Genomic DNA, 19180 nt, shown 5'->3' on the forward strand with positions numbered 1-19180 from the left:
CACAGGCGAGAGATAATATAATTTGAAAACGTGTCTACATGTATTTTCCCTGGTTTTGAAATAATGATATTTAAACCGTGATAAATATGTCTGTATTGTCTGATAATACACTTAATCAATTCAAGCCTGTTTCAGATGAGCCATAACTATAGAATACTTCAGACATGAAAATAATCCTCTAAAATCAGGATTAACACGTAACTCAACTAATTACCATGTCAATAAAGCACAAAAAAAGAAAAACATGGCCATAACAAAACTGCTCATATCAACGTCTATAAAAGTGTGTCTAAGGATGAATGCTGATGGAATTACATTCCAGTCCACTAGGAAACCAAACACAGCCCGTACTCAACAATCCACTGCCTTCATCTGCTAATAACTAACAAGCTTTGCTAAGACGGGTGACCTATATAAATTATTGACTGGGAAACCTCAAGTGTCAAAAGTGACAATTCCAATACATATCTTAGTGAATAATTAAGTAGAAGAAAAAAAGCTCTTTATTTTCTTACACACACACACACACACACACACACACACACACACACACACACACACACACACACACACACACACACACACACACACACACACACACACACACACACACACACACACACACACACACTGGTATCAGCTCTGGGCACACTCTTCTCCCCAGTATCTCCCTGGAGTTGCATGTCGGCATATTCTCAATGAAACACCTTCTTAGCAGTAATAGGTCACTGTTCTCATTTCAATTCTCCCAAAGGCCTCATGATAAATTTAGCAGATATACAGTTCAACCCTCCCCTTTCTCCCCCTCCCACTCTACTCTTCTCATCCTCTGCCTGAGCCTGCACTGTATACAGTAATTACACATATGTAACGATGTGATACATATAGATTTTTACAAACACATTTTTATCAACAGAGGATCATCAATATCCTTGAGCTTTCAGTTTTATGCGTATGACACAGTGAGGAAATGACATAATAAAATACTCAATTTCCTGCCTGAATTACAGTGAAAGTATGAGTTAACGTCTGGTGTTCTGACTAGGGATTTGTTCTGGGGTTAAAGACGATGACACAGTTCACGTTACACAACTCCCATTAATAAACAAAGTGGGAGAATACATTCCTTCTAAGCCATATCAACATTGGTATAATACATACAGTATCTAGATATATCTAACTCATTTTACAAGTCAAATAAAAATATAAACTGTATACAAAAACTTTTTCCTTATACTGAAAAGAAAAATGTGTAAACTTAACTTTAATCATGAGAAAGCAAACATGGTTTGGTTCCCTCTTGTCTGAGAAAAGTAAATCATTGTTTACAGATCCAGGGGCCGGGTGCACCAGTTGGTCACAAGTGGGTCGTAACTTTACGTCCAATGTAAAATGTGATCTATGCCAGACCTAAAAAATTATACATGCTGCAGGCTTTTCAAGAGACAAAAGTCGGCAATAGTACTGTTTGTCCATCTTGAGATGATGTAGCTTCAAAATAGACAGAACTAATGAAACCTGTCATTCATTTTCGCATTTGTGTCAATAAAATTTTACATCTAACTACAATGTTTTGTGCAGTATTTCTCAAGTGAAAACATTTGCATGATAATAATTTGTCTCTTGATGAATGACAATAAAAAGTTAATTGAAGATTCCTTACTGTTGACCAATCACCAACGAAGGGGCGTAGACTTCAGCTTACTGACTTCGAGCGAATAAACCTTTGCCGAAGACTAAAACTAACTGTTTAGGATGGGAATACGGACTCAAGCCTGTTTAGGGTTGCAAAACTACTGGTAATTAACCCAAGTTACCAACTGGACTTGAAAAACAAAACATTTTTATTCATATATAATATATATTTCCATATTGTCCACGAGTGTTTAGTGGATAGACCATATTGAAAAAAGCATCTAAATCAACAATGGCATTATTTTCAATTAACTCTGCAACTCTCCAAATATTGTATTTTTTCACAATTGCCACCGATTTGGCGCTAAAACATTTACAACAAAGACATATTATTGACATAATATACAGGATATTTCATGCTGAAACCCTCATATTAAACACCAATGGTATTCCCTAAGTGGATGGTTTATATTTATATTTATGTTTTACAGCTTTGTCATTCTACTTATTTGATTATTGTATATATTTGACATGTGATAAGGCTACACAGAGCGCCAGAGATCATTACGGACACCCCAAAAAGGCCACTAGATGTCATGTGATAAAATTCCCCCCAAAAACGTAAGTTACCAAACTTCTAGTAGTTTACTGGTAAACTTTGAAAGTTATACCAGTAACCTATGCCTGTTAAACTGTGTTACAAGGATTTATTGTGCTATTGATTTGGATATTTACTTTTAATCTCAGGCATTGAAGAACACATTGTTAACTCAGGAGATTTGTAGTCCGTATTTGATAAATATTTCCTGAGGTGATATGCCAGCCAGCATTGGGCGAAGTTTGTGTTTCTTTGTGTTCTGTCTGCTGTGGTTTTCGCTTAGTCAAAACAAGAACATCTGCAGCGATGTGCAAAATTCATTTAGGGGGTGGGGAAACTTTGTGATGTATTCCGTCACGATTTATCCATATAAGAGTTATTTTGAATCAGACACTATATGAAGAAGTACAGCACCTTACTATGACATTTTGTTGAGGAAACAAACTAATAACCTATAGTTGAATGATGCCAATTGGAATGAGCAGTCAAATAGTCATCTTTATCAAACAGTCAACATGGTAAAAGTACTTAGTTTTGTACATTTTGGGCACTCGAGTGCATCCGTGCCAAGTATTTGGTATCCAGAAACAAGTCATAGCTACATGAATTACCAGGGCGTGGACTATAAACATGTACTCTTCAGTGCCCAGAATGAATAGAAGTATCTATGGTGTGTCATTCAATTCAGAACGTCTCTCATACATGGTTTCAGGAGTGTACAACCCCTCTAAAGACCATATGAGTAAAACAGGGTGAGTAGATAACACTAACTGAAACGATCTGTGTGCGCACAATACGCCTGATTTTAATCCTGCAAAGCATGCTGGTCAGTTATAGTCATCAGTTAAGAATGCTCATCAGTTATCGCCTCGGTCTTGGAATTCCCTCCAAGCCAACTTAAAACTCGAGGACCTGAAGTCCCTTAGAGGAGTTTAAAAAAAATGTAAAAAATAATAATGTACAAGTTGTATAGTTGTGAAGCTCTGACGCTTGACCTATTGCACTCGGATGTTTTTCTGACGTGTGTCATGTACGTGTTCGTTACTGATGTACTGCTTATTGTAATGATGTCATTCTCATCTGGTTGATGTCATGTGCCTGATTGTCTGATATTGATGTGTTGATACTGCTGCCATGGTCTAGGTCTCTCTTGAAAAATGGATTTTTATCTCAACGAGACTAACCTGGTTAAATAACGGTTATGATACATGGAGAGATGCATGAGATACTTGAGTGGATGTTTTTTTTTTATATGGATATGAATGCTCTGTCCTTACAGTCCATACATCTACCCATTATCCCCCTAAAGGGGGAGTGAATCATTCCAAACAACACATGGCTGTCATCACGATACTGTGGCGGAGAATGATTTAAAGATACACAATTTGGGGGGAGGGAGAGACGGGGATAAAGCTTGAAGGGAAACGTCAGGCCTCAGAATAAAAAGCTCCTGAAAATGGCAGTGGCTTAAAGCCCTGTGACTGGAGTCAGGCCGACAGTCATCGGATGGCTGAGGCTTACTAACAGGCTGGAACAGACTGCCTGGAAATACAAGGGATGACTTCATTCTGACCGAATGATCCAAACCTGTTTCTCATATATACAGTACACATAATACATTTTTACAATATGACAAGAAAAACAAGTGGTGAAAAGACATCCTGATCCCTGGTTACACATGGATGCAGGGCTCAGCGTTGGGTTGATCATTCCTGGCGAATTAAATCACCTCAAAGCAACAAAGACATCAACTAAGAATTCACTACCACATCACATTGAGAGCTTTTACAAACACAAAAGGACAGAGACATCACTTACACACACACCCACAGACATTATGTGATTTGATTCTGGACCTAAAAAAAAAACATCTTTAACTGTGCTGTTGAACTTGACAAATATTGATTTCTCTAATAACACAGTGTCTGTCAGAACATTCCCATTTCAATCCCAGTTCAAAACAAGGAGTAGGTCTAGTCCCTGTTTCCTGACAAGGTGAAAGGAGAACCCAAAGACACTGGCCTTGATCGTCTGAACCCGAACGTGTCTGTTTAAAACGGGAAACCTGGCTCATTTGGGGTCCACACCTTGGGGCACTCATCACAGAGTGGATGCGCTCACCTCCATTGTCCCGTTATCTCAGCTGGCCTTCCTGTTTGGGCAGGGGGCCAAAATGAGCCGAGCCAGGGCTCATTGTCGCCTCGCCCGCCACCGCGGATAGCGCTCTGGGCCACAGGGTGGCTGGGCTGCGGGAGGGAGCGCCTCGGAACACCGCCTCTGATCGCCTCAGACCCCTGGCTGAGGTCCAGCCGGCAGGCCCCGGCCCGGTAGTCTAACGACTTACAGCTTGGAGCGCTGTGGTGTGCATGTGTCAGGACAATGCCATGGGTCTACTACAAAACACAGAAGTAGAGAAAGCCAGGGGCTTCTCATCCCCTGTCAGATTGAGATTTGGCCCCTGCATTCTTGTCACACCACGCTGCCCCAAAGACCACCAATGAAGGATATGAGCGGCGGGGGGGAGGCAGAACTTAAAAGGCTTTCTTCATGTAAAACTGAAAAGATTAACTTTTGACCTGGAGATGCCCTCTGTTTGACTGTGCACAATGGTGTATAACAGAGATTGGGAGAGACCGAAAGAGAGAGAGATACAGACAGAGAGAGATACAGAGAGAAAGAGAGAGAGAGATACAGAGAGAAAGAGAGAGATACAGACAGAGAGAGAGAGACCGAGAGAGGGAGAGAGACCGAGAGAGAGAGAGAGAGAGAGAGAGAGAGAGAGAGAGAGAGAGAGAGAGAGAGAGAGAGAGAGAGAGAGAGACCGAGAGAGACAGAGAGAGACAGAGAGAGAGAGAGAGAGAGAGAGAGAGAGAGAGAGAGAGAGAGAGAGAGAGAGAGAGAGAGAGAGAGAGAGAGAGAGAGAGAGAGAGAGAGAGAGAGAGAGAGAGAGAGAGAGAGAGAGAGCGAGAAAGACCAAGATATTCACCTGGATTTTTTTTCTTCCATATTTTGCCAATTTCTGAAGAATAACAAGCACTGCTCCCTTGACATCACGAAAATGTTCAATGCAAAATTGATCAGAGGATGTTGACAAGATGACCTATCAGACAAATCATGATCATTTCATTTAAGTAAAAAGGAAGCCAACGCATCATTTCAGTGAACAGAGGAAGTCAGGAAACCATAAAAAAAGCTGTTTCTCTTTTCTTGTTTTCCGTTTCTCACAAGCTTCAAGGACTCAGCTTCAGTAGAAATATGAAAGAACTGATCTTTACATGTTGCTTTCAGAGAACAAGCAAAGATTCAACAAGGGATTTTTTTTCTGTAGTCTGCCGCCCTATGTGACGCATTTGCCTGTGCTACAAATAATCTGTCTACAACCAAAAATATTATAAAAATACGCCTAAATAGGCGGACTGGGCATTTGTCAAACCATTAACATGTTCTGTTTTCAGTCCTAATACACACACATTCTCAGGATTGTCTTTTCTGAGCTGCCAATACCGGCTAATAAAAGTGAACTTTCTTCATTGAGGGTTCATATAGAGAACCATGGTTGGCTTTCAGCCTACCGAACATTACCTAATGGTACTAGTGACATGAATAATGAATAATGAAGGCCCATCAAGGCCACCATTCAGACCTGGAACAGAACAAGTCTAATCTGGGCATTACACAGATGGCACAGGAACCATGTTGACATAACATCTTCAGCCCAGCTTCATGTCACATAATCCACTGTAGGCGCTGGGTGTCTACCCAGGATGCCTTGCAGCGTGGTGTAGTTAACTGAGCAGGCTCCTAAGAAATGCCACAAATGAGAGACTCTTTTTTTCCCCCCCTTCTCGCTCCGCGGTGTGAGTGGACTATCAGCGAGGGTCCAACAGTGTTGTTCCTAATGACCTATTTCTCCACTCCTGATCCTGCGGCTGGCATAATTAGTTACCTGGGGCTGCAATCCAATTTGAAGTGATGACAAGAAAGTGATCCATGAAAAAGTAATAAGTTAAATCCAATTTCAGCCAGCCTCTAATTAAATGCACATGGAACTAATGAGTCAAACCCTACCATTTCACTGATAATGCTAATTAGCGAGGTGGGAGTTGCTTGCTCTCGTCCTGCGCCACTGTAGGTGTAAAGCGCGAGGTAAAGTGGCATGGACTCTTAATTACATGTGTCATTCTGTCAGTAATTTACTGGCTTTTTGACCAGTCAAGTATGTTACGCTGCTCTCCAGCCTGCTAACAGCTGTTTGTATGATTTAGTCTGATTAAAGGCCCTGGGTAACTGTATACAAGCAGGACATGCGGCATCTTGTCTACAAGTTTCATTGGGGGGGTTGGAGATGAAAACACCCCCTCTTCTTGGACATATAAAACCAAAGAGCCATTTCATGCTGATCAAGGATTCACCTGCTTGCTTGATTTTTTTCTTACCGCTTCTATGCAGGTAATTTCTTTCTGATGTTTCAGATATTCTGCGCTTCATTATTTTTGACTTGAATAAAATGAATTGGAGTGAGTCACAGAGGTCATGCATCTCTCTCTGTCTAATGGGGAGACTGCCAAGATGAATGGCCCCCTCACCGCAGACAGCTATACACAGCTCTACACATCAGGTGCTTTTCTGGGGTGGCAGCTTACTACATAGCTCATAATTGTTGTATTATGTCTTTTGATGACCTGTTCCAACTCAATACAAAAATCATTATCCCCAAGTATGCTGTGGAGAATGCCAATGTTGTTGCACTAAAGGGGTCTTCTAGTGCTTTCTATGTGTGGGTTTGTCCTTCTAGCTAAAGTGTCTGAATAAAGAGGCTGCTCCACTGCAGGAAGACCAAATATATTATAAACTCATGCACACACACATTCTGATGATGCACGGACACAGCCATTGAATTTATGTATTTAATTAGTGGAGTTTGTTACTCTGAGATAAATAACCACTTGTGGCTTGTCATTATGACAGTTTCAACATAGGAAAAATGTTACATAGCCTACAACACTACAGAGGAGGCAATTTAGCATTTTTATTTAGATGGTATGACCAGCCAGCCTGTGCTCTTCACAACTACTGGGCAGGGAGAAGAGAAAAAAGGCCCCGCCTCTCTTTTCAATAGCTGAGTGACAGGTTGGGCAAGATCTCTGTATACATTAATAAATTAGAATTTTAATTTTGTCTTTGTCTGTGGGAGATGGTCTAGTACTTCACTACGTACCAACAACTGGCTGTACGCTGGAATCCTCCATGTGGCCCCCACTGTTGACCTCTGCTGCATAATTCCCAGCCTGACTCGGGAAACTGTTTAGTTTGATCCTTTCAACTTATTTGAATCCTGACAAATACGCACACAACTGAAAGGTCAGCACAGTCATATTTCATCCGCTGGAGCTATTCCTGAGACATCTGCACAACAAAGAGCCTCTTTCACTACCTGACATTAGACCTAGCTGCTACAATAGCTCATTAAAAAGGGCCTCCTTTGGGAAAGGGGGTATTAAATATTAGATATACACACACATACAGAACAGGCCTTCGTATTAATTATCAAATATGCCCTGAAGTCGTTTGCAATTTCACACTGAAACAAACAACCCCTCCTTGTTCAAACAAAGATACGCATCTGAGGCAGCTCAAACGGCTGATCTGAAATTAACGTAAATATTGCATCAGATACGGATAGCTGTTCCTATTCAAAAGCAGCAGAAAAGATGAAAAATCACAAAGGCTACCCAAATAAATTCCACGCATCCCTTACCCTCTAATTATTACCCCCCCCCACCCCATCCACACACCCCGTCTGCTCCCTGGTGCCCCCTCCTGCTAGTGGTGAAAACAGTTGATCCTCAATATGAGTGAGTGAGTGAGTGAGTGAGTGAGTGAGTGAGTGAGTGAGTGAGTGAGTGAGTGAGTGAGTGAGTGAGTGAGTGAGTGACCAAATAGCTCCTAAAGCATGTCCAGGCTCAGATCTCTGCTGGAGAGTTGGAACCCTCACCTCATCTTCCCCTCTCTCATCCTTTATCCTCTTTTTCTTTATCCTCTTTCTTCTCTTCCTTTATCCTTCCTATAAACAGGCCACTCATCCTTCTATCACATACTTACCACACTGCTTACAACAGGCCTCGACCCACAACACAAATACTGCATGTGTGCATTATTGCCTTGGCTTTAAAAATAAATAAATACATAGAATACATAAATATTTCTCAGAAGGTGATTTCTGTGAGTCTAGGCTATATACAATCCTGTCTTTTCTACATAGTAAGTGTCGCGGTCTGAAATGTATGTTGTTGACCACCAATGCAATCCCCGCCCACAAACACACAGACACACGAGCGTGGTTGGTCTGCAACCGTCACTCGCTCTGCCTCTCTTAATTTCCTGTTTATGCAGGTTGCCTGGTGCATCCCCCCGACAGACAGAAAGAAAACAGCACGCAGTGTACCATAAAAAAAGATCAAGAAAGTTCAGCACTCCCATTGTTCAACTTAATAAGTGACTTTTACAACCGTCCAACCGCTTGTGTTTGTCTTGAGGTTTTACAACCAGGAAGTCACAATATGACAGTTGACTGGTGCAACAGCAAACAATACCGTTTGCATGTTGCTAACATGAAATACTGTGTGAGAGTGTGTTGTAGTACCTGTAGACTTGGCTGCTTCTCACTGCCTTTGGGGGATTTTAGACCGGTGCCTTGCTGAGGCTGCAGCTGTTGCTGTTGTTGTTGTTGTTGTTGTTGTTGTAGAAGGATCTGTCGAGCCACTTGGAGAGCCTGGAATAGAGATTAAAATGATGGTAGGTTAAAAAAAGGAACAACATTCAAACTAAAAGCAGATATTTTATTGTGTCTTGGGGCTCAACCATTTTCTTGAGACCAATCATATTGCTTTTAACACAACAGATGTAACCCAAACGACAACGTGTTCTCGGACTGCAGATAGGCAACAAAACAAAACGGACATTATAAAAATGTTTTCCACCCGCGCCTCGTTCAAACACATTTCCATAGTTTCCTCTCAACGCACAAACAAGAATCAGTTGACAAAACAAACTTGTGGATAAAAAAAGGACAAAAATCAATAGCAACCGGCCAGCGAAAATATTTTTCTGTTGATAAGTGGCACTTACAGTAAACAGAAAAAGAGATCGGTGCTTTTTGATCCTCCTCTCCCTCTGTCCCCCCCCCTCCAGAAAGCAAATAAAAGGTTTATTGCTGCTCCAAATATCTGTTAAAGGACACGGCCTTCTCAGTGGAAAACAAAATACAGTGCAGTCACATGTTTATTGTTCCAGCTACTCCCTTTTCCCTCACGATAAATAATCAAACATGCCATCCAGAACAAACAAAGCCGGGGAGCTGGGAAAAAACAGTGGTCATGAAAACCACACTGATACCAAGAAAAGCAAGCGCGTGTTCCCACAGTGAGCCGCCAGTCTCACACCTACACCAGTAAAACATCTGAGTAAATAACTGGGCTCATTCTTTCCATGTTCCTCAGACGCTTACTCCCACAATTAAACAAACTTAAACAAACAGTCGGGGGCACATCCAAGCCCATCTCGCACAGCAGAGTTATAGTCCTCGAGTCAATTATTTGATAAGTCAGGTTGATTGCCATACGGAGTCAAATTAAAAGCAGTATGTTGAAGAAGAAAAGGGGGGAGGTGCTCAGAGGAAGCAAGATGGAAAGTTAAAGAAACGTGTGAAAGAGTAAGAGGAATGTGTGAAATATTGTATGAAAGTGAAATATCAGAAGGAAGAAGGTACGGTGAAAGAGTTATAGAGAAAGAAGAAGAGAGAGTGATAGGATAAGGAGTTGATCTGTAGGCCTGTTAAAGCTCTATAAAGGAACAGATGAGAGGGGAGTTCAGCTCAGACGCGGGGGGGGGCAAACAGCTGTGCGCTGGTCTGTGTGTATGTGTTGACCTCTCTCTAACACAAGCCTGTGGGATGACATCATGAGGCAAGAATATGACCACAGGCTACAGAGGCCACTCTCCTGGCGTGTCTCTCTCTCTCTCTCTCGCTTTCTCTCTCGTGAGAGGAAAACCTCAAGCCCACACATTCATAAAATATAGTATACCCTTTTCTTGTGACAGAACTCATGAATACCATTTGTATCTCTGTGTCCAGCATGAAAGAAGCTATAGGTAGTTTCATGAGCCAATGCTAACGCTAATGCTAGTTAGGAATTGCGCTAACACTAGCTAGCAATGGCACTAGCTAGCAATGGCACTAGCGCTATTTAGCAACTTACTTCAAACTGCACGCAGAGACATAAAATGGTATCTACGAGTTCATCTGACTCTAGGGAAGTTGATAGAGGGTCTAACTGCCAAAATCCCGAAGCATATATTTAATGGGCTACACAGTTTGTTTTTAATTATCCATTAAACAATTACTACTAGGGGGCTCACTGCATTGCAGATCTAGAGGCGTCACAACAGACCCTGGTTCGTTCCCGGGCTGTATCACAACCGGCCGGGATCGGTAGTCCCATAGGGCGGTGCACAATTGGCCCAGCATCGCCCAGGTTAGGGGAGGGTTTGTGGCAGGCCGGGCACCTGCAGACTGACCTCGGTCGTCAGGTGAACGGTGTTTCCTCCGACACATTGGTGAGGCTGGCACTACTACTAGTTTGATGGTTGTAGCCATCAATTGTCCCATTAACAAGGGACAATTGTCCCATTAACAGCCATATTAGCAAAGTTATTTCATTTCAAACTTCACATTTCTCTAGTATAGGCTACTTATCGTAATGAACAATATCAGAAAAATGCTTATAACCAGTGATCGGTTTTGTCGGTGTCGCTAATTTCCGGTTTATCATCCCGGCTCTACTAACACTTAAGAAATCCAGCACAAGAGCAACGTAATACAAGAAGCTCAAGTCGTAGGTAAGTATTAGTTGATGGTTAAAAGTTATATACACATTGTATACAGTACTTATGTAAAATGAGCAGCAGGAAGTCAAGTTTAATAGACAATCGAACACAAATGACCGAGCTGTATAATGGAAAAGAGGAGAGCGGGTTCTTATTCTAAGAGAGAATGACTTTACCTGGTGAGGTAGCCATGACACAACAGAGCACAGAATAGTGTAAAGCCAAGCCCACGGATTACTACAGGGCAACATTCAAACGTCTTCTCTAACTTACGACACACAGATGTTTTGGTGTAACGTGTCTGGTTTACTAGCGGGGGGTGTTGGAACAAGGATACTTGAGTTAACAGGATATCATGGGAGTTTCAGACACTTGTGGAAGAAGATATACGTTTCTGGGAACCATTGGCCAAAAAAATTGGGCAAAAAGCCTCCATTATACTATAATCAATCAGCAGAAATACAGTAACCGTGACACTGCAACGCAACACTATTTTCTCATCATCCAAGTTGATCATCAACTAGAAACTATTTAATACTTTTATATTTGACAAAAGTGAGAAAATACAAGGAGACAATCACTTATTAGTCAGACTGTTTAGGCACTCTGTTTCACCCATTGACTTTGTCAAATTGTTTTAAGAGCAAAAGACACAGGATGAGTCAAAATGACTTTGTCGTTATTGAAAAAGAACGAGCTAAAACGGACTAGCTGGGGAACCTATGCTGAGTGTTTCCGAGGTGAGGCCCGGCTAGAGGCTGAGGAATGATTTGTTGTTTAACAAGGCGACTGTAGCTGGCCGCCTCGAAGAGGCCTAATGCCGTGCTAAAATAACCCATTGTGAGCTGTCACTGTGATGTTTACACAGCACCCACTCTTCTCCTCACACACAGCCCTTCTCTCTCTCCTCCTTCTCTCTCTCCCCACTTTCCCTGGAATTCATCTCTTTTTGATCTCACATTCAAAGGTACTGAGCCTTGATCGACGTACAAGTCTGAAAAGCAGCTCCAGACGCCTGCGATAAACTGCCAGCGGATGACAGGCCGGAGCATCTAAAGAGCAGAGAGATGAGGAGAACAGCATGTTGTCTGGGCACTACAATAGCACAAATCAAGAGACATATTAGGTGGAACTGATCAGATACAAAAACTGCTCAAAACAGATAATGGTGACGAAGTTGCAAAGGGAACAGGAGCCAATCTTGCTATTGGGAAGAGCAGATGTAATGCTAAGGGGGGGAAATACTGTACCTTTCCAGAATTAACTAGGGTTGATACACTTATTAAAGTTGGACTTAATTCTAATGTTTAACTGTGTATATTTCTAACTGGCAAAACATCTCATGTGTAACATGAGGCTTCTCAAATCGGATTCACATATTGGTACGTGCCAAATCCGTATATGTAGGCCTAGGTTCAACTGGAGACGGTTCCTTAGAATGTCCTGCTATGGTTGTTTGTAGTACAGGCTTAGCTGTAGCTGTACAGTATGAGCTAGGACAAGGAAAACTACCGTATTTAAACACACACACACGCGCACGCACACACACAAACGTACAGAGTAAAAATCCTTCAGGAACTTTTGATTAGAAAACACCCTCCAGGATCAGACAAGGTCTTATCGTCAACAAAAGACGATGCAATTTGGTATCCTTGTCCATGTCATTTGGAATCCTCTTTTATTTTTTCTATTTCAAATGTGTTCAAAGTTCACACTTTCCCTTGTGTTTAACGGGTCTGCCTCAATAAACACGGCTGCCTTATCTGCATATACTTTCACACCGTATTAGTGAATATAGTCTCTGAAAAAGGCAGGAGCAGCTCTCATGTCCCAGGGCTATCTAACAGCGATAAGGGATTGGGCTGAGTAGTGGACGTCTTTATATGCAGTCTGCACATTATTTACAGGCTTTGGGTATCCTGCTGTTTAAGCCAGCTCTGGGTGCCATACAAATCCCTGCTCAGAGAATTACCACAGAGTCAAGTCTTCGCTTTGATTCAGCCCTGCACCTTTCACCACGCTGTAATTGTACGCACATTTTGGACATGTGACCGAGGGCACTTTTTTATCTCTCTACATAATCTGTTGGCTTAGAGTAAACTAAACAAAAAAAATAGCAAATAACTAAAGTCCAACTGTAGAGGAATTCAAATGTGCTGGGTATAATGAGAGTCTAGCGGGCAGGCTACGTTACACCCAGAGAGGAGACCGACAACACTCATCCTCCATTTCAAACTGACAGACAAATAATAGAAAAATGTGAGCCAGGTCAAAGAGGGTGGCTGTGTGAAAAACGAGAGGGCTCCATTCAGGGTGGCTCCACTGGGAGAGGGGTGGTGAAAAATGAAACGAGGGTCTGGTCAAGTGTGTTTGCTCAGACGCATCAGGAGAGAGCCCTCTTTATTTCTTCCGACTCACCAATGTCCTCCAACCCCAACGCCAGGGAAGACCTTGAATGTGAAATGGTTTCAAACAAATTGCCCCTAATTGCTAGAAGATGTGTGCGCAGGTGTAACCGGATCCCTGTGGCCATTGTGGAGACTGGAGGGTAACAGGGAGCAGTGGAGGAGAGGAGGAGTAGAGGAGAGGAGAGCAGGGTCCAGTGCTGGCTGTTTACTCAGTGGCTGGAGTTTATTAGATAGGAGACCAGTGCTCTCAGACGGCCAGCAAAAACCCAGCTAATAGGTTAGTTCTTAATAGTCCTGCTCAGCAGACACAGACCTTTCTCCCCCCCCCCCCCCCCCCCCCCCCCCCCCCCCGTCTCAGGCCTCGATGGGCTTGCGTGGTGATGGCCTAAATGTCAAGGTTCTCTGCTCAACTTTCTGAGTGAGACACGTCTCAACTCACCTGACATTTATGGCCCTGGCTCTACCCCTTCCCCTGATCCAAACAAAGGGCCCTTTGCACCTCAGCTGCAGCCCTGTGCAATAAGCTCCCTTCTCTCTGGCTCCTCCTGGTGTGATGATCGCACAGTAGGCGAACTCCCTCCTATTGATCTACGGACAGGAAAGACGTTCCTTATTTGTACTTTATTACGCTGTCTATTGTAAGACCGGTGGTGAATTTATTGAAGCTGGGAAAGTTACTAGCACTCATTGTAACTAGTAAGAGGATGTGGGTGAGGAGGGGTGGGGGCTTTGAGTGTGCAAACATATAGTAATGGAATTAACTTATAAGTGTTAACAATAAGTGTCATTTTAATTGAAATGCCTTTGATTTGACAGAATTCTTAAACATGTGACTGGATAAGCAACGGGAGGATTGTGTCTATTTATTTTAATTGCTTTTTTCTTTTTAATACTATGGCCGTTTATCTGTAATGCAAAGTAGGCAGGGCTGGATTCCCAGTAAGTATGTCATTAATGCCATTTCCAAAAAGCCTCTCCACATGGAAAACAGGCACCCATGTGCAAACCTCACGCTTTACAGGCCCTCTGAAAAACACTCTCTAACCCATGTTTAGATATCCAAACTAATTCACGTAGAATACATAAATAAATCAACGTTTTTACCCACTTCAAACCATTATATTCCCTTCCTTTGCTGCACTTTTCAACTAATCTATTAATATTTATGACAAGACTAAACATTTCAAATTGCCATGTTTAAACAATATAAAGCACAGCATGCAATTATATAAGTTGCAAGCTGACTTCAATAAAGAAATCCCATTTTGTTTGTTCTCCACATAACAGGTAATGCAATGGCTTGACAAATGTTTTCAGGGGGAAAATGGAGTGAAAGAAAAACAGGGAAGAAAATTAAGTTTTTAAACATGAGTGTGGATGGAAGAGGGGGTTGTGGAGCGGGACTGATGATGGACGGCAGGGAGTGAAGGGAGGGAGAGGAGGAGGGAGACAGACAGAGAGAGGGTAAAGAGAGGAGGGGACACGGAGCAGGCGCAGAGCGGAGAGCAAACAGTGGCCCACCAGGCGGGCCCCACTCGGAGCCTGGTACAGCAGTGTGACCGGCAGCCCGGGAGGTCAGCTCAGCTATGCAGGCCTGACAGCTTCCACTTGCTGTGTGCCGCCGGTTTGTTTGGATTCTCCAGGCTTGCTTAGCCAGCAGCTTAACAACAGATGGCAAAAAGAAGGCCCCTGTTCAAAGAGGTCTGGATAAACACATACATATAAAAGACAAGCACACATACTGTAGACACAACACACACAGAGAAGTGTCATTTACGATTAAAGTAACAGGGCCAAAACCTACACTAAATTAGACGAATGTAAGAAAATAACAATAGCTTCCACTGTCTTCACACACAGACACACACACGCATACGCACACGCGCACACAGTTTTGTCTGATTGTAGGACAACAACTTCCTATCATGATTCAATAACAATGAAAATCTCTCTGTGAAGACCTTTCCATCCCTGGCATTCAGCAGTTATTAAATGAATAGTGTGTTTATTACTGCTTTAGAGTGGTGTAAACTCATAAACACCCTCCTAGACTACAAGGGAAGCTGTCAACTAAATATTGTTTCCCTCATGAGTCGCTCTTCCACCTCAATTACGCCTTTCAACTTCCCAGGCACTGTATGATAAAGTGGCCGTAAAAATCATTCACATTAATACACCATTGTGCATCTGCTGCTAAAGGTAATTAAAGAAGTAAATGACTCATAAGAATAGACATATTAGCCGCAAAATGAAAGGCAACTGGGCTGCCTCATGAAAATATGTACCATTAAGATACTGCATTTTCATATTCAGGGTAATCAGCTCCACTAGCCTGATGCTGATTTAATCCACTTCACTTGGAAAGTCTATCAGAGCGCGTCCGCGTGTCACTCTTTCTCCCCCTGGTAGCCACGCTGCATTCTGCTTCAGCACCGCCAGTGAATGGCACCAATGAAGGGAGGTCACACAGAGGCAAATCAGTTGGGGAGCAGTCAATGCTTTGGTTTCACTTAGATGGCAGAAAGAGAGGGAAAAGAGAGGGGGAGATTGAGTGAGGAGGGGAAAAAAAGAAAAGAGATGGGAACAATGCAAGGCAGACCTCAGTCTGTACCCTCCTCTCTCCCGCTACCCTTCCCTTTCGAACATGCAACACCTGGGTATGCCCACCCCCAAGTCGATAAAACACGCAAAATGTCCTGGGCATGCCAACGATCTAGACAGTGCTTAGAAAAACATCCTTGTTTCGTTTGTTATTGCATTTTCGCCTGCGGAGTTGCATCAGGTAGTGGTTGGCGGTGTTGTGCTTTGGAAAGGGAGCTTCCAAAAATGAGGATTCTGAGGAGAAGTCTCCCAGGTATAGTGTTTAGAATGGGAAGGCCTTGTTGTTCTAGGTCTCATACACATTACACAACTTCATCAACAGAGCAGCTAACTCCCAAGTCACTCCCAGTAAAACCTCAAATCTCTGTTTTGTGTGGCACTGAATATAGATGAATACAGACTGCCTGTGTAACATTACAGACACAATGCCCCGCTACAAAGCACTGCTTCAGGAGGAGACTGATATTCTGCATCAGACAGTTGACACAAATGTGGGGGACTCAGACTGCTTAGGGCACTAGCTCCTTCTGTGTTGTCTGTCGATCGTTCCTCAGCTCCTCTACTATGGGTTTACTACTATGCTGCTCAACCTCCTGAGACCCCAAAGTAAAGTCTGCCTATAAATATGAAGCCACCAATCAAAAACACCTAAAAAGGTAGTGACATTGCCTGGAGCCTATCACTGCTGTGAGGGCAGGATAACATGATGTGCTCTGACCCTAGAGAAAACACACCATCTTAAGCAAAGCTTGTCATTGATTTCACAAACGCAGAAATTTACCAAGTGATAATGGCACGGAATCCATCTCTTGGTTGCTACTGCAATTGAGCCTTTATCTGTGGTATACTCATTAAACATTAGAAAATGGCTTCTATCATAGCTACACTGATCCCAAGCTTCATATACTGTATATGTATGTGGCCAATTAGTCTATTTTCAAGTCATCTGACCAAAGCACCAGTTCCAATCCAAGTTCCAATGCCGTTTAGCAAAGTCCAAGTGTTTACATTTGTTGAATGACATGAAAATAGAGCTCTTTGGCCACGCACACCAGCGGTGGGTTTGGTATCCACATCCACATCCACATCCACATCCACAAAAAACACCATAGCTACTGTAAAATATGGAGATGGACCTTTGATGTTATGGGGCTATTTTGCTTCCACTGGTCTTGGGGTCCTTGTTAATAACCTCTTGAAGCTAGGGGGCACTATTTTTATTTTTGGAAAAATAACATTCCCAAAGTAAACTGCCTATTTCTCAGGACCAGATGCTAGAATATGCATATAATAGACAGCTTAGGAAAGAAAAAACACTAAAGTTTCCAAAACTGTAAAAAATATTGTCTGTGAGTATAACAGAACTGATATTGCAGGTGAAATCCTGAGAAAAATCCAATCAGGAAGTGACTCTTATTTTGAAACCCCTGTCTTTCAATGCATCCCTATTGCCCATTGAAAGGCATAACAAACAGATTCATTGTTCTGTGGCTTCCCTAAGATGTCTACAGCCTTTAGACATAGTTTTGGGCCTTTATTTTGAAGAATGAGCGTAAACGTCCACATTGCATAAGTGGTCAGTTGTTGGCTCTCAGTGTGATTTTTGCGCTAAACAGAGAGGTAGCCATTTTCCCTCCCAGTCCTCGTGAAAAGCCAACTGTCCCGGTTGATATATTATCGAATAGATATTTGAAAAACACCTTGAGGATTGATTATAAAAAAATGTTTGCCACGTTTCTGTCAATATTATGGATATAATTTTGAATTTTTGTCTGCGTTGTCGTGACCGCTATTTCCGTTGGATTTCTAGGCATAACAAATCAAACTAACGGAGGTATTTGGATATAAAAGATATCTTTATGGAACAAAAGGAACATTTGCTGTCTAACTGGGAGTCTCATGAGTGAAAACAACACAAGGTAAACGATTAATTTGATTACTTTTCTGATTTTCGTGACCAAGTTACCTGCTGCTAGGTGTACATAATGTTTTGTTTGTATATCGATAAACTTACACAAATGCTTGTATTGTTTTCGCTGTAAAGCATCATTTCAAAATCTGAGATGACAGGGTGATTAACAAAAGGCTAAGCTGTGTTTCGCTATATTTCACCTGTGATTTCATGAATATGACTATTTTCTAGTAAGATTATTTGACCGTTGCGCTATGCTATTTAGCGTAGTTGATGATAATTCTCCCGGTTCCAAGAGGTTAAGGTCAACAGCATCATGAACTTCAGCAGTACCGTGATATTTCTGCCAAATATCTGGTTACCTCTGCCGGGAAGCTAAAACGTGGCCGCAAGTGGATCGATCTTCCAGAAAGATATCCCCAAGCACACATCAATCACATCAATCACTCCGGGTTGGCGGTCGCATCGGCACTTCGCTCCGCAGGTAGTATAACTTTTTCATTACATTTCATTATAGCACAACGGTTTGATTTGTCTAATCTTAGCAATTTCTTCTTAGCTAGCTACATAGCCGTCTTTGTATCAAAGATAATTGCGTAATTATCGTATTTCGCCGTCCTAACGTAGTCTTCACTGCTCTGCCCAGCAGCTAGCCAGCTAGCAAAAGTCCACCGATTAGCTGCACTGTAGAAACTATTACACTCAACTGAACGACTTGATTAGTGTAGTGTTAGCTAGCTACATAGCTGTCTTTGCTGTCTTCGTATCCAAGATAATTGTGTAGTTTAGAGTGTGTAGTCTTAGAGTGATTATCTTAATTTATCGAGGTTAGCTAGCCAGCTATTTGTCGTCCTTAACGTAGGAGACTCTGCTAGCTAGCCAACAGCTAGCCAACGTCTTCTGAATAGAACTCAACAACCCGGTCGCATTCACAGGTAGTATCACATTTTCATTTCATTTCATTACAGTACAACGGTTTGATTTGTTTGATCGTAGCTAGCTACATAGCTAGCTACATAGCCGTCTTTGTATCAAAGATAATTGTGTAGTCTAGAGCGATTTTCTAGGTTAGCTAGCCAGCTATTGTCGTTATTTTAACGCAACGTAACGTAATCAACACTGCTAGCTAGCCAGCTAGCC

The 19180-nt window shown here is 42.3% G+C and overlaps 1 protein-coding gene across 11 annotated transcripts in view; it reads right to left on the minus strand.

Moving 5' to 3' along the window:
- The window catches only part of foxp1b (forkhead box P1b), a 229434-nt gene that overhangs the window by 50398 nt on the left and 159856 nt on the right, over positions 1-19180 (minus strand). For all 11 annotated transcript variants that reach the window (XM_046342800.1, XM_046342792.1, XM_046342801.1 and 8 more), the window contains one exon: positions 8877-9005. In XM_046342800.1, coding sequence (XP_046198756.1) covers positions 8877-9005 — 129 coding nt within the window. The remainder of the gene's footprint in view (positions 1-8876; positions 9006-19180) is intronic.

This window comes from Oncorhynchus gorbuscha, linkage group LG03 (genome assembly GCF_021184085.1).
Source record: "Oncorhynchus gorbuscha isolate QuinsamMale2020 ecotype Even-year linkage group LG03, OgorEven_v1.0, whole genome shotgun sequence".
In the NCBI taxonomy this organism is placed as follows: Eukaryota; Metazoa; Chordata; class Actinopteri; order Salmoniformes; family Salmonidae; genus Oncorhynchus; species Oncorhynchus gorbuscha.